We start from the raw sequence: 13,360 nt of genomic DNA, 5'->3' as shown, positions 1-13,360 counted from the left end.
AAGAATGCTGTCAGTCTCCAGTTGATTCCTGTTGGAAATTCAGAAGTTTTACTCACTGAACCATCCCTTACTGCCTAGGAAAATGGTTACTTAATCAGTGGATACACCCTCTGTGGTTCTTTACCTGGATGTAATGTGTTGAAAGAGACACCCTTTCTCTGAATTGGAAGGAGCTAAAACGTATTCTCCATCTGAAGTAACAACGCTGATACTAAATAGGTGGAGAAAAAAGTCGACCTTGCTTTACTTCCTGGTTCCTGCTGCTTCGCCTTTGCAATTGAACATGTCCTGAATCTGAGAGCTCGCTTTTATGGCCTCAGAAAAAGAAGCCACTATAACTTACACTTCAAGTAAATGAAAACTTTGAAAAATTTGAAGAATTCTTTTTAAGCATAAATAATGAGAAATGGACATACTTCTAATAAGAGAAACTTTCATATTGGAGAAGTAAGTTTTATGTGTTCTGACAGAGCAGAAACTGTTAGCTTTCCCTCTGAAGTCAGTCTCTCCCATCGGCCATGACCTCTGTACTCATGAACTTGGTGTCAGAAATTCTGCTGTCTCACTGACATGCACTGTGGCACCATGACCTTTGGTGAGATGGCATCAAATTGGCACACTTAAAGCCAAGTAATGAATAGCAAGCTCCAACTAGGAGCTAGAATTGAAATTGTTTAGCTGTGACTTTCCTTATGTACAGTTTACGTTCTTATATATTTAATTGTATGTCCTCTTGTTTGTCTATAAATCATACGGAGGTATTTCTCATGTGTGCATTTTTCTCCCTAATCAGTGTTTCATTAGGCTTTTGAAGAGTACATTAATTTCACCATTATTAGGGCTTGCAGGTAGTCTCTTGGATAAACCATAAATATTCTGTCTGTCCTTCTTGGTTCAGTCGGATGTGGAAGGGCTGAGTCAGCTGTAAACAAACAAAACTGTATCATATCCAGAACCTTCACTTCCACATGGCCCTATTGCTTAAATATCATATGATTGTCCCTTTTGTGAGGGAGTGGAGTCTCTTCAGTTGGCTGTTTTCCATTTGTACTTTATTATGGCTTCTGGAGGCTATGCTGCCTCCTCTGTTCCAAAACACAGCCATGCTGCGTAATATTATATTAAATCAGTCACAGCCAATCAAAATTCTGAATATCTGAATTATATTGTTTGTATAAAAAGGCAAATTTTTAGGTGGCAATTGTATATTTAGAAAGATAATTGATCTTCTAAACCCAGAATTTTTTGAGTAGTGATATCAGAAGTGTGATACTTCTGTAGAATTCAATGTTTCGGGCTTTGCTGGGAACCAGTGCTCTTCTTAAAAACAAACTAACCCCAATTTTTTTAGTTCAATAATAAATAAAACATAAAATACATGTCAAATAGAAGTAATTGTACTCCCATATATTCTACGTGTGATGCATTTCTTGGTGCATCTCTAATTTTATACTTCATAGAACTCGCAGCAGGTACTTGTTCGTTCACATAAACTGGAAACATGTTTACATTTATCTAAACCTTCTTTCAGATAAATCATTTTTTGTGTACATACATAATCATGCATTCGCCAAATATATATTTGGATATGACTGGAAGGGAAGATAGCTATTGCATAGTTTATTACCTGCTGCTATTTAATTGTTTATCATTGACTCACAAGTGAAGCTGGATATTTTGCTGTTTATATATCCGATATCCTCTATATCTTTAGTACAAGTGATTTTACCATAAATTAGAAATTAAATTATATTTTTTCAGTGCTTGGAGAGTAGTAGGAGATTTGTTTTCAATACTGTTGCCTATTTGGAAAGTATTTTACATTTTAAAATAATATTTTCTTATTTTTTTCCCCTCTTCCGTATGGTGTTTGTAGGGCACTTTTCCACATGGCATAGACATTCTAACTGCAGCTGATTATTTTGCTGTTGGTAACAGAGTTAACTGTTACCTGACTATAAGGTAAGTTTCCGAGCATGAGTTTTCCTAAACATGAGGGACTTCTTTTACATAATGAAATATTTGTCTCGATTGTTTCACCTTACTGAACATTATGTTTTTTACTGTTGTTTTTGAATAAATTAAAGTTTTATTTTTCTTATTTCTGCATCAAACTGCTTGTTATGTGTAAGACATGGAGAAAATGTGACCATGATTTCCTTGTCTACGTGGAGGAAGCGGTCAAGAGGCAGTATTTGCAGATGTCGCAAAGCTGGTCAAGATTAGAGAAGACTAGGGGATTTTGAAGAGCTGTAGTAAAACAAGAGGCTGTTATGATGGCAGGTAGACTCTGATGTGGGTAAAAAAAATAAACTAATACCCATTTAAAAAAATACTTTGCACAAATTGTTAAATTTGTGGTCTGTGCATAGACCTTTAACTTGAGCGCTTATATTTTTCATAGATAGCTCAGTGAAAATCTAACCACAGCATGCAGTAGTGTGTGAAAAAACAAACCGATCTCTGCAGTAAGGAGTCTGCAAGGAATGTAATGGGAAATACCGAAACTGGTGGGGTGCTGTTATAAATCAGTGGCTTGTCTTGGAATACCATGTTCTGTTCTGTTCAGCTACCTGAAAATACAATAAAGCTGAAGTCAGGGGAATTCAGAGGCAAGGCTGGGTGCGCAGGATGACTAAAATGAACATAAGATTGCACTTCCTCATGAGAAGATGAGAAAGACTGAGGGCTGGGTTCTAGCTTCAGTTGTCTAAGACAGACAGTCTCGCCTTGGTGTCTCGCCTCTCTCCATAGCCAACGCAAAGAGACAGGCACCTACAGAAGGTGATTCAGACCAGTTTAAGATAGGTCAGATAAATCGCCCTATGGAGTTGCATGTTGCTCAGAAGCCAACAGGTTAGAAAGGCCTGGAGAGATAATATTCTTGGAGAACAGAAATAGCCAACAGGTATATGACGGTTTATGCTCTGTTGCCACCCTTGTGACTTCCACTGAGCAGTTTTTTTAAGATAATTTGCACTGGAACACTCTATCCTCTTCCTCAACTAATTTTTTTTTATTAATCTGTCCACCTCCATATTGTCCTTTTTGTACCTAATCATCTCCCTCTGTACATACCTTCACCTTTTCCCTACTGTTGTTCCTGCTGGGGTCACACCCTCCTCCTACACTCTTCCCCAGAGCTCTCGCCTACTGAGCTGCGATGGGGAAATGCAGTGCCTTGGGGTTCGCTGCTGCTCTGGATCCACAGAGCGTCAATAGGGTTTTTGAAACTTCGCCTTTTTGTATTAGTAGAAAATTGAAAATACACAAAATTGGCAAAGCAGTTTTTATTTTGTGTCTCATAATTTTGGTTTGGAGACTAATTATGTTGTCCTTACTTTTTGAGACCTGAATTGTTAATTTATTATTTTTTTTTCAAATGCTCATTTATTACTCCTTTCATTGTGATTTCCAGGTTTTTTGTAGGAGTGTTTCTTATCTAAGTGAAAATATTTTTACTGTTGTCTTCTTTCTTCCACTCTTGTGCCTTTCTTTAAATTGTGCAACAGAAAGAATAAATTTGTAAATTCTTTGTAAAGAATCTTAGGCAGTTAGTAGCGTGATTCCTTGAAACCATGTTCAATGTTATTAACCAAACTCTTCTTTGTAAAGTATTTGTCATCTCATTCATTATATTACTTCTAAAAATCTTCACCACTTCACTCTTCAAGCGGGATATAATTATTTGGGTCAATACTTAATTATTTCCTTATTTTTGTCTGAGTAACATCAAAGGAAAAGTATATAAGCATATATTTGGCTGCACAGAAAACATGTATCATTATGATGTGGTAGGAAGAATGGACCTTTCTGATCCGTATGCCTTAAGGTGCTGTAATTGTTTATGTAGCTGGGAAAAGCTGCTTGAGGTTCATATTCCAGATCTAGAATCTTTAGCTGTCCTTCCCCACCCAGATAAAACAATCCTGGGACACTGTGTGTGCCAGCATAGTGCCGCTACGTGAAAGGAGGCTGTGCAGGCGTGAAGGTCTGTGCTCCTGGATTCCTTTGAGCAATAAAAGCTCGAAAATGTGTGTCAATTTCTACAGTTGAATTTGATTGTGGTTAATAAATGATGATATATTCTTGTAGAGAGGCAGTATCATATATATTTTCGTATATATATAATATATATGTGTGTATAAATAGTTGTACAGGATTTAAGGATTCCTACCCTTCTGATGAATTACATAGATATCAGTACGGTAACATGCAACAGTATGTGTTTTTTTGTCTTTTTTTTTGCTTCTAATTACATGCACATATATTAATGGAACACTATTATGGTTGCAAAGTTAATCACTCAAAAGATATGAAAAAGTGAAATTAGGGTGAAACCCTTTTGATAGAAAGACATTCTATCATTATTTAGCTTTCCAAGATTATTTAACATACATCAGATGTACTGAAAAAAACATTTCACTTAGCTTCTGTTGACCTTAGCTTTCAGTAGTTGATGCTTCTGAAGACTGGAAAGCAAGTGTGGCTGTAAAGTTAGATAATTATGCAGGCTGCCTAGGTAATTAATTCTGGTGTTCCCTTACATCTTAGGTCTTGACTTTGCAGCTTTAACATTTTTTGTTGGAATTGACTTTTTGTATATGTTTGATTTTTAAAAAGGACAAATTGAAAACCCATATTCAATTTTGGACCATTGTATTTATGAAGATGTAGCACATTTCTGTAACTTAATTTTACTGTGTATGGTGGATTACATGATTAATACAGCTCTCCAATCTGAAATAATTATATAAGTTATTATACACATCTGCATTTTCTAGAATGTAACAATGGGAATTGAATGTTTATTTTTGCTTTTTATTGCTGTCAAGCTTTTTGTATGTATAGTATTTTTTATAGAGAATCTGCAAGAGTTTTACAAAAGTGATTTAAATTTTTTTCCATAATTGTAAAATATTTCCTATTGTATTATTTCATTCCACTGCATCTTATTTAGGAGAAAGCATGTTTAAATAATTTTTTTTGTTCCTTTAAACCTAGAGGATTTAAATCTTTGGAGTAGCCTGTGTTAAAATGCGCACAGATGGTGATTCTGTACTCTCTCTGTATGGACATTTATTTTTCAGTGTGTATATTGCTGGCTTTCCTGAGTATACACAGCCAATGATTGATCATTTAGTTAACATGAAGATTAACCACTGGGATAGGTAAGTTCATGTTATTAATATCCAGGAATTGACTGTTCTGCATATCATGCTTCCCTAGATTATTTTTGTAAATTTTACTTATACTAGAGTTTGCAATAGCATTTGACTGAAGAAAACTGGACAAGTAGTAGCTGATGTCATCTATACCTCCCTAGCATATTGTCACTTAAAACATGTTTATGAATTTTGTCTTTTTGCCATGACCTCAATCTGTTAATAGATTAATAAAACACATTTACATGGTGTATGGTGTGTGTGAGGGGTAAACACCATCACCATACAATTATCATAATTAAAGTAGATTTCATGCATAGAGATGGTGCTTAGTCATATTCAGTGTTCATGAAGATTAAAATGTGTACATGTAACACAAATGAGATTATATCAGTGCTGATACTAGTTTGCATCATGAGAAATAATAATAGTTTACTGTAGTGTCCCTGCCAATGCATAGAATGAGCCCTCAGGTTCTACCATCCACACATATGTTTTTCTTTGTCTCTTTCAGCAATAAGTTCTATTCATATAGCTAAAAGCTAGCTGTAGGCTGTCTGTTTGGTCCACTAGTTTGTTTTGTTGGCTTATTTTTGAGGGGGGGGAAGCATAGGATGGACAGAGAATACTGTAATTTTTAATATTGCTGGGGTCTTTATCTTGGTGAGGGACAGGAGTCCCTTCCTGACATTATTTTTTTAAATACATTAATTCTACTAAAATGCTAACCCAAAAAAATCCAAAAATGCTTTTTTACATCTTCAGTGTTATTCGAGAACTTTCAACCAAAGCTCTGCATAACCTGACTCCACGGGCTCCTGAATACATGGCAAATGTGGGTAGGTAACAAATAAGTTGTGCATAGCGCGCCATATCAAGCGTTCTACCTTAGGCAGCCAAATTATATTAAGATGACTTAAACATGCACCATGACTTATTAAAAATTAAGACTTCCCCTGCAATTTGATACAGTGTAGTGACACTAATGACTTTACCAGTTTTCAGATTTTATGCAAAAATTATTAAATACTGCCAGAACCGTTCCTGTCTGGGGACTGGACTTTAGTTATCCGGCTACACTGGACCCTGCCCAGTTCCGAGATGAATAAATGGGTGTAGTTTTGTTGCAACAATTCAGGCACCTCAAATTCCTCGCTTTTGTTTTGTTGATACAGCTTCGATGTCGTGAAGGGTGGGGGGATCTGTTTTGTCTTGTCCAGTCTGACATCTCCAGAAGAATTCCTTTTTGACTGTAGTGTGTGTAATCAAATGTTTCTTAGTGTGAATTCAGGATCCTTTGCTGGGCCCACTCAAGATCCTGAGGATGTGCTAGCTGCTTTTTAATACGGCTGAAAGCAGCTGACACCCAGGTGAATCTGTAGTTCCAGATCTTACCTAGGCTCCCTGGAGTGGACTAGGAAGGTGGCAGTTTACATGGAAGGAAAATTCCATGGAAGTACGAGCCTCATTTCCCTTGCAGCTCAGCCAGCCCAATGCCTAACAGCTAGTATGTTATTTGATTTACTCCAAACAGGGAGCTAGCTGTGAGTACAAAATTTCCTAGTGTGGTTTAGTATGCTTTGTCAGAATTTACTTAGATTTTTAAAACTCCTTTTTCACAAAATGGCCGGGATATATTGGCCTGACTTTCCAGAAATTGTATTCCCATGTTATTTCTAGGCAGACATATTTACATTTAGAACTGTGATCTGTCACTATGCTTTGTTTAAAAAAAATGTATATTATTTAATCTCTTTCAGTTTTGCCAAGACTTCTACCTTTATCAGTGGGCTCAGATCTGCACACACGCCACGGGGCAATTCTTGCCTGTGCTGAGATCACCCATGCACTGTGTAAACTAGCAGAAGAGAATAATAGGTATAAATGCAAGATTATCTTGACTGTAAATTTTCTTTTCATGTCTGGTCTATTGAAAACTTCCTGAGTATAATTATGAAAATCTCCATCTTACTGAACTTCTTTTCCATTGAATTTTTGTTTGTTTTGATCAGTCGTGCCAAGCCTTCAGATTTGATTCGGTGATGTTATAAACTGAAGTCTAAATTCATCATCAGGAAAGTGAGATCATTTTCTGCCTTACTTGGAGAGTTTCAAGTTATCATTTAAATACAGATTAAAACCCCTTTCTGCATAAGTGTGCTGTCTTTCTGGTGAGGGCACGGTCTTTTGTCTTCAGTGTTGGAGAAACAGCTCCTCACGTAGCTTGTTGAGTTGGACTGATTCAATTGTTGCTGCTGAATGCTGGTCCAGAGATACATACATATGGGTGTATGTGTGTGTACACACACGTGTTACATATAGGTGATGGAGCCAGAATAATTGACAGAATTGTTTGAAGATGTCTTCGCTTTAATGTTGTGATTAAAGAAATGGGTCATTTACCTTTTCTTTCTTTCACAAGAATCATGTGTGAAAAATGATTGAAAATCATTGCGAAAACTCAGATTTGGAAGTTATGTTAGCAGTAGCGTTTTGTACTAGCGTGACTTGAATTAGGATGAGCAGCTGTTTAAGGTCAAGGCAGCGGAAAACAAGACTCCAGAGTACAAACTTCACTTGAAAATAAATACAGTTCTGCAGGATTCATAGATATATGTACACTGAAGAAATATATTTTTAAAAACCAGACAGATTTTCTGGGTCATTTTTGTTATAAATGTTGGATAATTACTCTCTGATTAACCTTTTTTATTTCACTTCTGAGAACATTCTGATGCAGTCATACAGAGATATCTAAAGTGGTGACATTAACAAATTTAATGTTGTTATTGTTTGTACAAGCTAAATATACTGATATGAATTCAAATAACAGATACCTAAAGTGTGCACTGATTTTTATGGCTTTAATTATTGACAAATAGGAATTCTGTTTGCCAGCAGTGTCTATCAAAAGAATTTGTGTTTATCTTAAGAAAAAGGTAAGTTGAAAAGTTAGAGAAAAAGATACAGAGCATTTTTTAGTAGTAGGAAATACTTGAAATTGATGGAAAAATCACAGAAGTGTTGGAGTCCAAAAATACAACTGAGCTGAGAAGGGTTATTGGGGTATTATTGACTGTGATGTTATTAGTAAGTGACACTAATTTCTTACAGTCCTTTAAGAATGAGTTTGCTACATGATAAGGAAAGAACTTAGATTATGATGTTTGCTGCACTATTTAAAGTTAAATATTGCACGTTTCTGTTGAGCATAATTTGGAAATCAAATGGTTGTTTTTCTGTTTGAAAGTATAATGAAGTAATGGAAGAAAAATTATTTATAGCATGATTAGGAAAAAAGTCTTAAAAGTTTTCTATGCCTTTACAGATCTATAACATATTATTTCAATGAAAAATCATTGGAGGGACTTAAGCAAATCCATCAAGAGGTTTGTAGCAAGTATAAATATATCTTTTAACCTGGTATGTTGTATTATTTTTAAACAAACATTTACAATTAAGACAGCTGTTCTCCACCTTCCTCTTCCCCTTGCCAGAAGTAAACAATCTCACAAACAGGAATTTGGAGACACGGTGCAGACTGATAGCTGGATGTCTTTGACCACATGTCTTACTCCAGTACAATTTTGTATTTGGTCCCTTTCTGTTCTGCCAGCTTCTTAGCTAAGCCGCTTTCTCTGATGCTGCCTGTTACTCTTCTGAAATACTGCACGGGGTTTTGCTTTGGTTTTCTTGTCCCTTCTGTTCCTTCTCCCTTTCTGTACGTACTGGCTGGCCTTGCAGATAGATGTATGGCTGTTCTCTGAATGTGACCATGCTCAATTAGTCAGTCCATTCTCTGTCCTTTCTGTTCTTTTTTTTTACTTTATTGTGATTTCATTGCTAAATCCTTGCATCCATAATTTACCTGTTCTATAGACCTTGAAAGTCATATTCTGTATTTCAGCTGATGCATTGTCTTTATCTCTACTGATGACAAATGAAGTCTTGTCCTGCTCATAGCAATTTAAAATGATTCTCTGGAGATAATTGTGCCTCACTTGTCCCTTAAATTTTAAGTCATCCCATGTTGTTGGTTTTTTCTTTTGGCTCCCATTTCCTTCAGCTTATGGAACAGACAATACTTCAGCGTTCAGGCTCCTGCTTGTTTTCTGCAGTATCTGTAGTACCTTTAGTCCCAGTTCTGATGTGCTAAAGCTGTCAGGCTCCACCATTTACTCCTCATGCTTTAAAGTACAGAGGTGCTTGCTTACTTCTGTGCACAGGTGAAAGCTGCTGCTACTGCTTGAAAAAGCATCTTCGTCCGTGTTTAACTTTCTCATGCTGAAATGCTTGAACGCTTGATCAGCAGTATCTGTACTGTTACAACAGCCTTAAATTGTTACCATATTTTCCAGTTTCTGCTGTTGTCTGTTCTGATAATTAATCTGCAAAGTTGGTGTAAACTCCTCCTTTTTAAAAATCTGGGGTTTTGGGTTTTTACTGTAGAGAAATTTGATAATCTCTCGTTTTTGAAGGTGGCCTACTGTAATGTTAACGATGAGAGAATATTCTTCAGTCACATTTGAAATTTTGTTGTAATTTTTTCCGTTAATTGGTAGCTCACAAAGTTACTTTCAGTTTTCACACAATGCAGTATATCATCATTTTAAAAGGGCAACTGTGGAAAGCAAATGTATTTTTAAAAGCCAAACTAGCTTCCAGGGTATGTGCAGTAGCGGCTAGGATTTGGAATTAAGAAAATTAGTGTTTTATGAACGTGTTGAATTGATTTTTCTTTGAATGTAAAATTCAAATGGATATAGAGAGGTTTTTAAAAAGATTTTTCCTTTGAATTTTATTTTTAAAATGATCCAAAGTGTTGCATAGTTCACAACATACAGACATTGCATGTGAGGAGTAAAAATGAAAACACTTGTATCAAACAAACTCTGCTAATATGAATGTTTGTTGCTTTTCCCCCACCCTCCAGCTTTGCAGTCGTCAATTGTACAGGTAAGAAAATGGATGCAAAAAAATTATTTTTCATATTGAAAAGTATCAATTAGAAGTAATGAAAACGGTAGGATCCTAGGGGCCTTTTTGGTTTGTGCAAGTTAGTTACACCTACCACAGACGGCCAGTCTCTCCCAGTTCATCCGGATGCAAGCACATGCATTCCTTTGGCTTCGTCTGCCTGTGACAGAGGCTGATGGCGTTTTATAATGGTTGTGGTGGTTAGAGAGTGCAACTCCCAGGCATGTTAGATTAATGGGAAAGTGGTAAGTACTGGTCTCAAGACTGTGATAGAGACAGTTAAAGAAAGGAAAGAATGTGAAACAGAATATGCTCGCTAAGCCATGGCTTCAGCAGCGTGTAATGCATTTCTGTCCCATTATTCACCTGTACGATAGCACTTGTATAGTTCAAGTAGGTCTATAGAAATGACCTTTAACTAAGAAGTTAATGAGTCCAAAATTTATTTATTTATTTTTTAAAGGAGCTTCTATCTAAATTCTAGAATTACTTTCTTCATCCTGTGTAATGAGTAGGCCAGGAGTATTACAAAAGTTTCAACGCAATTTTTCAACTTTTACGCCAAAGAAAATGTAAATGAGTTTTCGCTGAGTTGTTTTTCATTTCCTATGTATTGAAGCTTCCAGGATATAAAGGGAGTTTGGCTAAGTAACTATTAAGTAAATGTGAATTAAAACTGATATGACTTCAGAGTTTGTTCCTAAATTTAAGGAAATCAAAACATAATGACTTGTATTCCCTAACGATTGTATATGCAAATAATGTTTTTTTTTCTGCTTTAACTGACAAATTGTTTGAGCTTTTGGACGTTTAGTTCAATTCTTTGCACATGACATATCTGAAAACAGTAAACCATAAGTAGTTTTTTGTGTAGTTATTAATTATAATTTAAAGAATTTTAATATGTTTTTGTATCCTGAAACTTTCTGAAAAAATGTTAAAATTTACTTCTTGAGGGTTGTACGTACTGATGTGAAGCTTGTACTCCAAAGTTAGCTTGTACTGGTGGATGGTTTTAATGCTGATACTGTATATTAGTGTCTTTGTGGGTGGCTGTCTTGGCTCCCATAAATTCTTTAATGTCAGGGTGGAGCTTGGGTGTAATTTGTTTTTGTCATAATGTGCACTTCTTGCACTTAATGGTATTTATAAGATGCCTACAGAAATGTTTTCATTCTAGATAAGACTTCTAATTCAACTCCAAGCAAAATTGATTCACTGCTGTTTACTCTAATACTTAGGCTGAGACAGAGATGTCTACTATAATAGATATTTTAAAATATTGGTATGCATAAAATATTTTAAAGTAGGACAAGAAAAATAAACTAGGTTATAAAAACAAACCAGCAATTTGAGTATTGCTGGGCAAGCATTTAGTGAAACAAGCCAAACTTGTTTCGTGATGAGTAATTATTGCACATAATATTCCAAAGATTTCCATTTGAGAAATTGCTACCGGGAATTTTCAGTGTAACAACATCTTGTAGGAATATTGAAAACCTGTGTGTGTTATTTGTGTTTCTAGTTTTTAAACTGCATTAGCAAAAAGCATCAGGCCACATGTCTCAACTGTTTTTTAGGTGTTTTGCTTTCACTTCTGGCAACAAAATAGCTGTCTTTTTGTGAACTGGATGGATTTTAGTGCTTTGATCAAGCTGTTCTCAGAAATTGCGTTGGCCTGTGAGAAAAGGAAAAGGAAGTAAAGTGTAAAAACGCTGTGATTTTTTTCTTTAAGTTGTAATTTATAAATTTTAAGCTGGGAAATGGGTTATGAATTTCTTGATTGACTAATGCTTGGGATTCCATTGAATCCATAAGTATGTCAAGTCAAAAAAGATAAAGCCGAAGTGCTGTAATGGAGACCTTCATTTAACTAACCATCTTACTTTGCTTCCCAGATCCTGTAATGTCTTTAACCTGATTTTGAATGATGGCCATGAATCATCCTTCAGACAGGACGCAGTCCAAGTTTTGAGTTACACTGCACAGTCTCTCAATTTCAAGTATACTTGAAGCAATCAAATTTGTTTATGCTAAATGTAGAAAATCCTGTCCTCTACTGTATTAACATTTTTTTAAAAATGCAAGTATCTTTGTCTTCCTGTGTCAGTCCTTTTCTGGGTTTACCATAGTACACTGAAAAAGGAGGATGCAAGTCCAGGCACATCAGTGTGTACTTCCTTCCATTAGTCTTGATTCTGACACATTGGATGCACTAGTTTGTCTTGAGGAGCTGGTTGGTTTGAGCATTTGCATGTGCACTTCCATTTGAGGATCGTGTAGTGAGCTTGATTTTCTGTATTAAATAGGCTCTAGTTATAGCAAGTCATATGCAAACCATGCTGCTTAAACAGAGTATTTGTCCGTTGTGCCTGTTTTGTGCTATATGGGTTATAGATTTATAAAAATTGAGCTGTATTTTATTTGCTTTAAACATTACTTTTACATATAAAAACCTAAGACAAAAACTTGTGGCATCTGTTGCCTTAAGCTGTCTTACCTGGGATAGGAAGTCAGTCTGCCAGTTTAAACATGGTGTTAATGGTCAGCCTGATTTATATTACGCTTCCACTGAACCAGCATGGTTAGTAACCTTTTTTTTTTGTAGCAGATATTTTCTGTAGTGCATCTAAGATCTTGTTCTAGTTCTCAATATGAAAAGTCCTTGAAGGACTTTGAATAGTAGTTCTGTTAAGATTCTTTAAAAATGCATCATGTGATGTAAGGTTCTTGACTGAATATTCAGCTGAACAGATGTTCAGGATTTTTTTTACCTCCTTTCTTGTAGCCAGTTCTGAGTCTGATAACATAAATCTTAATATACAGAGTTGGGTAACAAGATAATTTAGGGACGGATACGGAAGTGCTGCAGATAGATATGCTGGGCTTCTTCCAGGTTGTTGCACTACGCTTCTATATTTCAGCAAATGTTCTGTTTATTGGGCCTCCAGGGTTCCCATCCGAGCTGGATACGACAGGATGCGCAGCGTTTGTTAGCGACTCCCACACCGGGTGATTCAGTCAGGGCAATGTGCTGCGTGCTGAGTTTTGCTCTGATCTCATTCTTGTAACATATGAAGAGACTGGCTGCGTGTATTACACGGTCAGCTAGGTGAGACGAGCAATTTTAGGTTTTTAGAATAGTAGCCAGTGTAAGTTGGACTGTCATCTTCAGACTTTCAACTCAAAGTTGACTCAAAAGAGTAAGGTAGCCCGTA

At 36.0% G+C, this 13,360-nt stretch overlaps 1 protein-coding gene across 2 annotated transcripts in view; it reads left to right on the top strand.

Moving 5' to 3' along the window:
• The window catches only part of TBCD (tubulin folding cofactor D), a 129,019-nt gene that overhangs the window by 70,110 nt on the left and 45,549 nt on the right, over window positions 1-13,360 (top strand). For both annotated transcript variants that reach the window (XM_068413043.1, XM_068413044.1), the window contains exons 18-23: window positions 1,877-1,962; window positions 5,091-5,171; window positions 5,931-6,004; window positions 6,926-7,043; window positions 8,494-8,554; window positions 10,099-10,121. In XM_068413043.1, coding sequence (XP_068269144.1) covers window positions 1,877-1,962; window positions 5,091-5,171; window positions 5,931-6,004; window positions 6,926-7,043; window positions 8,494-8,554; window positions 10,099-10,121 — 443 coding nt within the window. The remainder of the gene's footprint in view (window positions 1-1,876; window positions 1,963-5,090; window positions 5,172-5,930; window positions 6,005-6,925; window positions 7,044-8,493; window positions 8,555-10,098; window positions 10,122-13,360) is intronic.

The sequence above is a fragment of the Nyctibius grandis genome, chromosome 15, assembly GCF_013368605.1.
Source record: "Nyctibius grandis isolate bNycGra1 chromosome 15, bNycGra1.pri, whole genome shotgun sequence".
Classification (NCBI taxonomy): Eukaryota; Metazoa; Chordata; class Aves; order Nyctibiiformes; family Nyctibiidae; genus Nyctibius; species Nyctibius grandis.
This window is presented reverse-complemented; position numbering and strand designations above follow the sequence as displayed.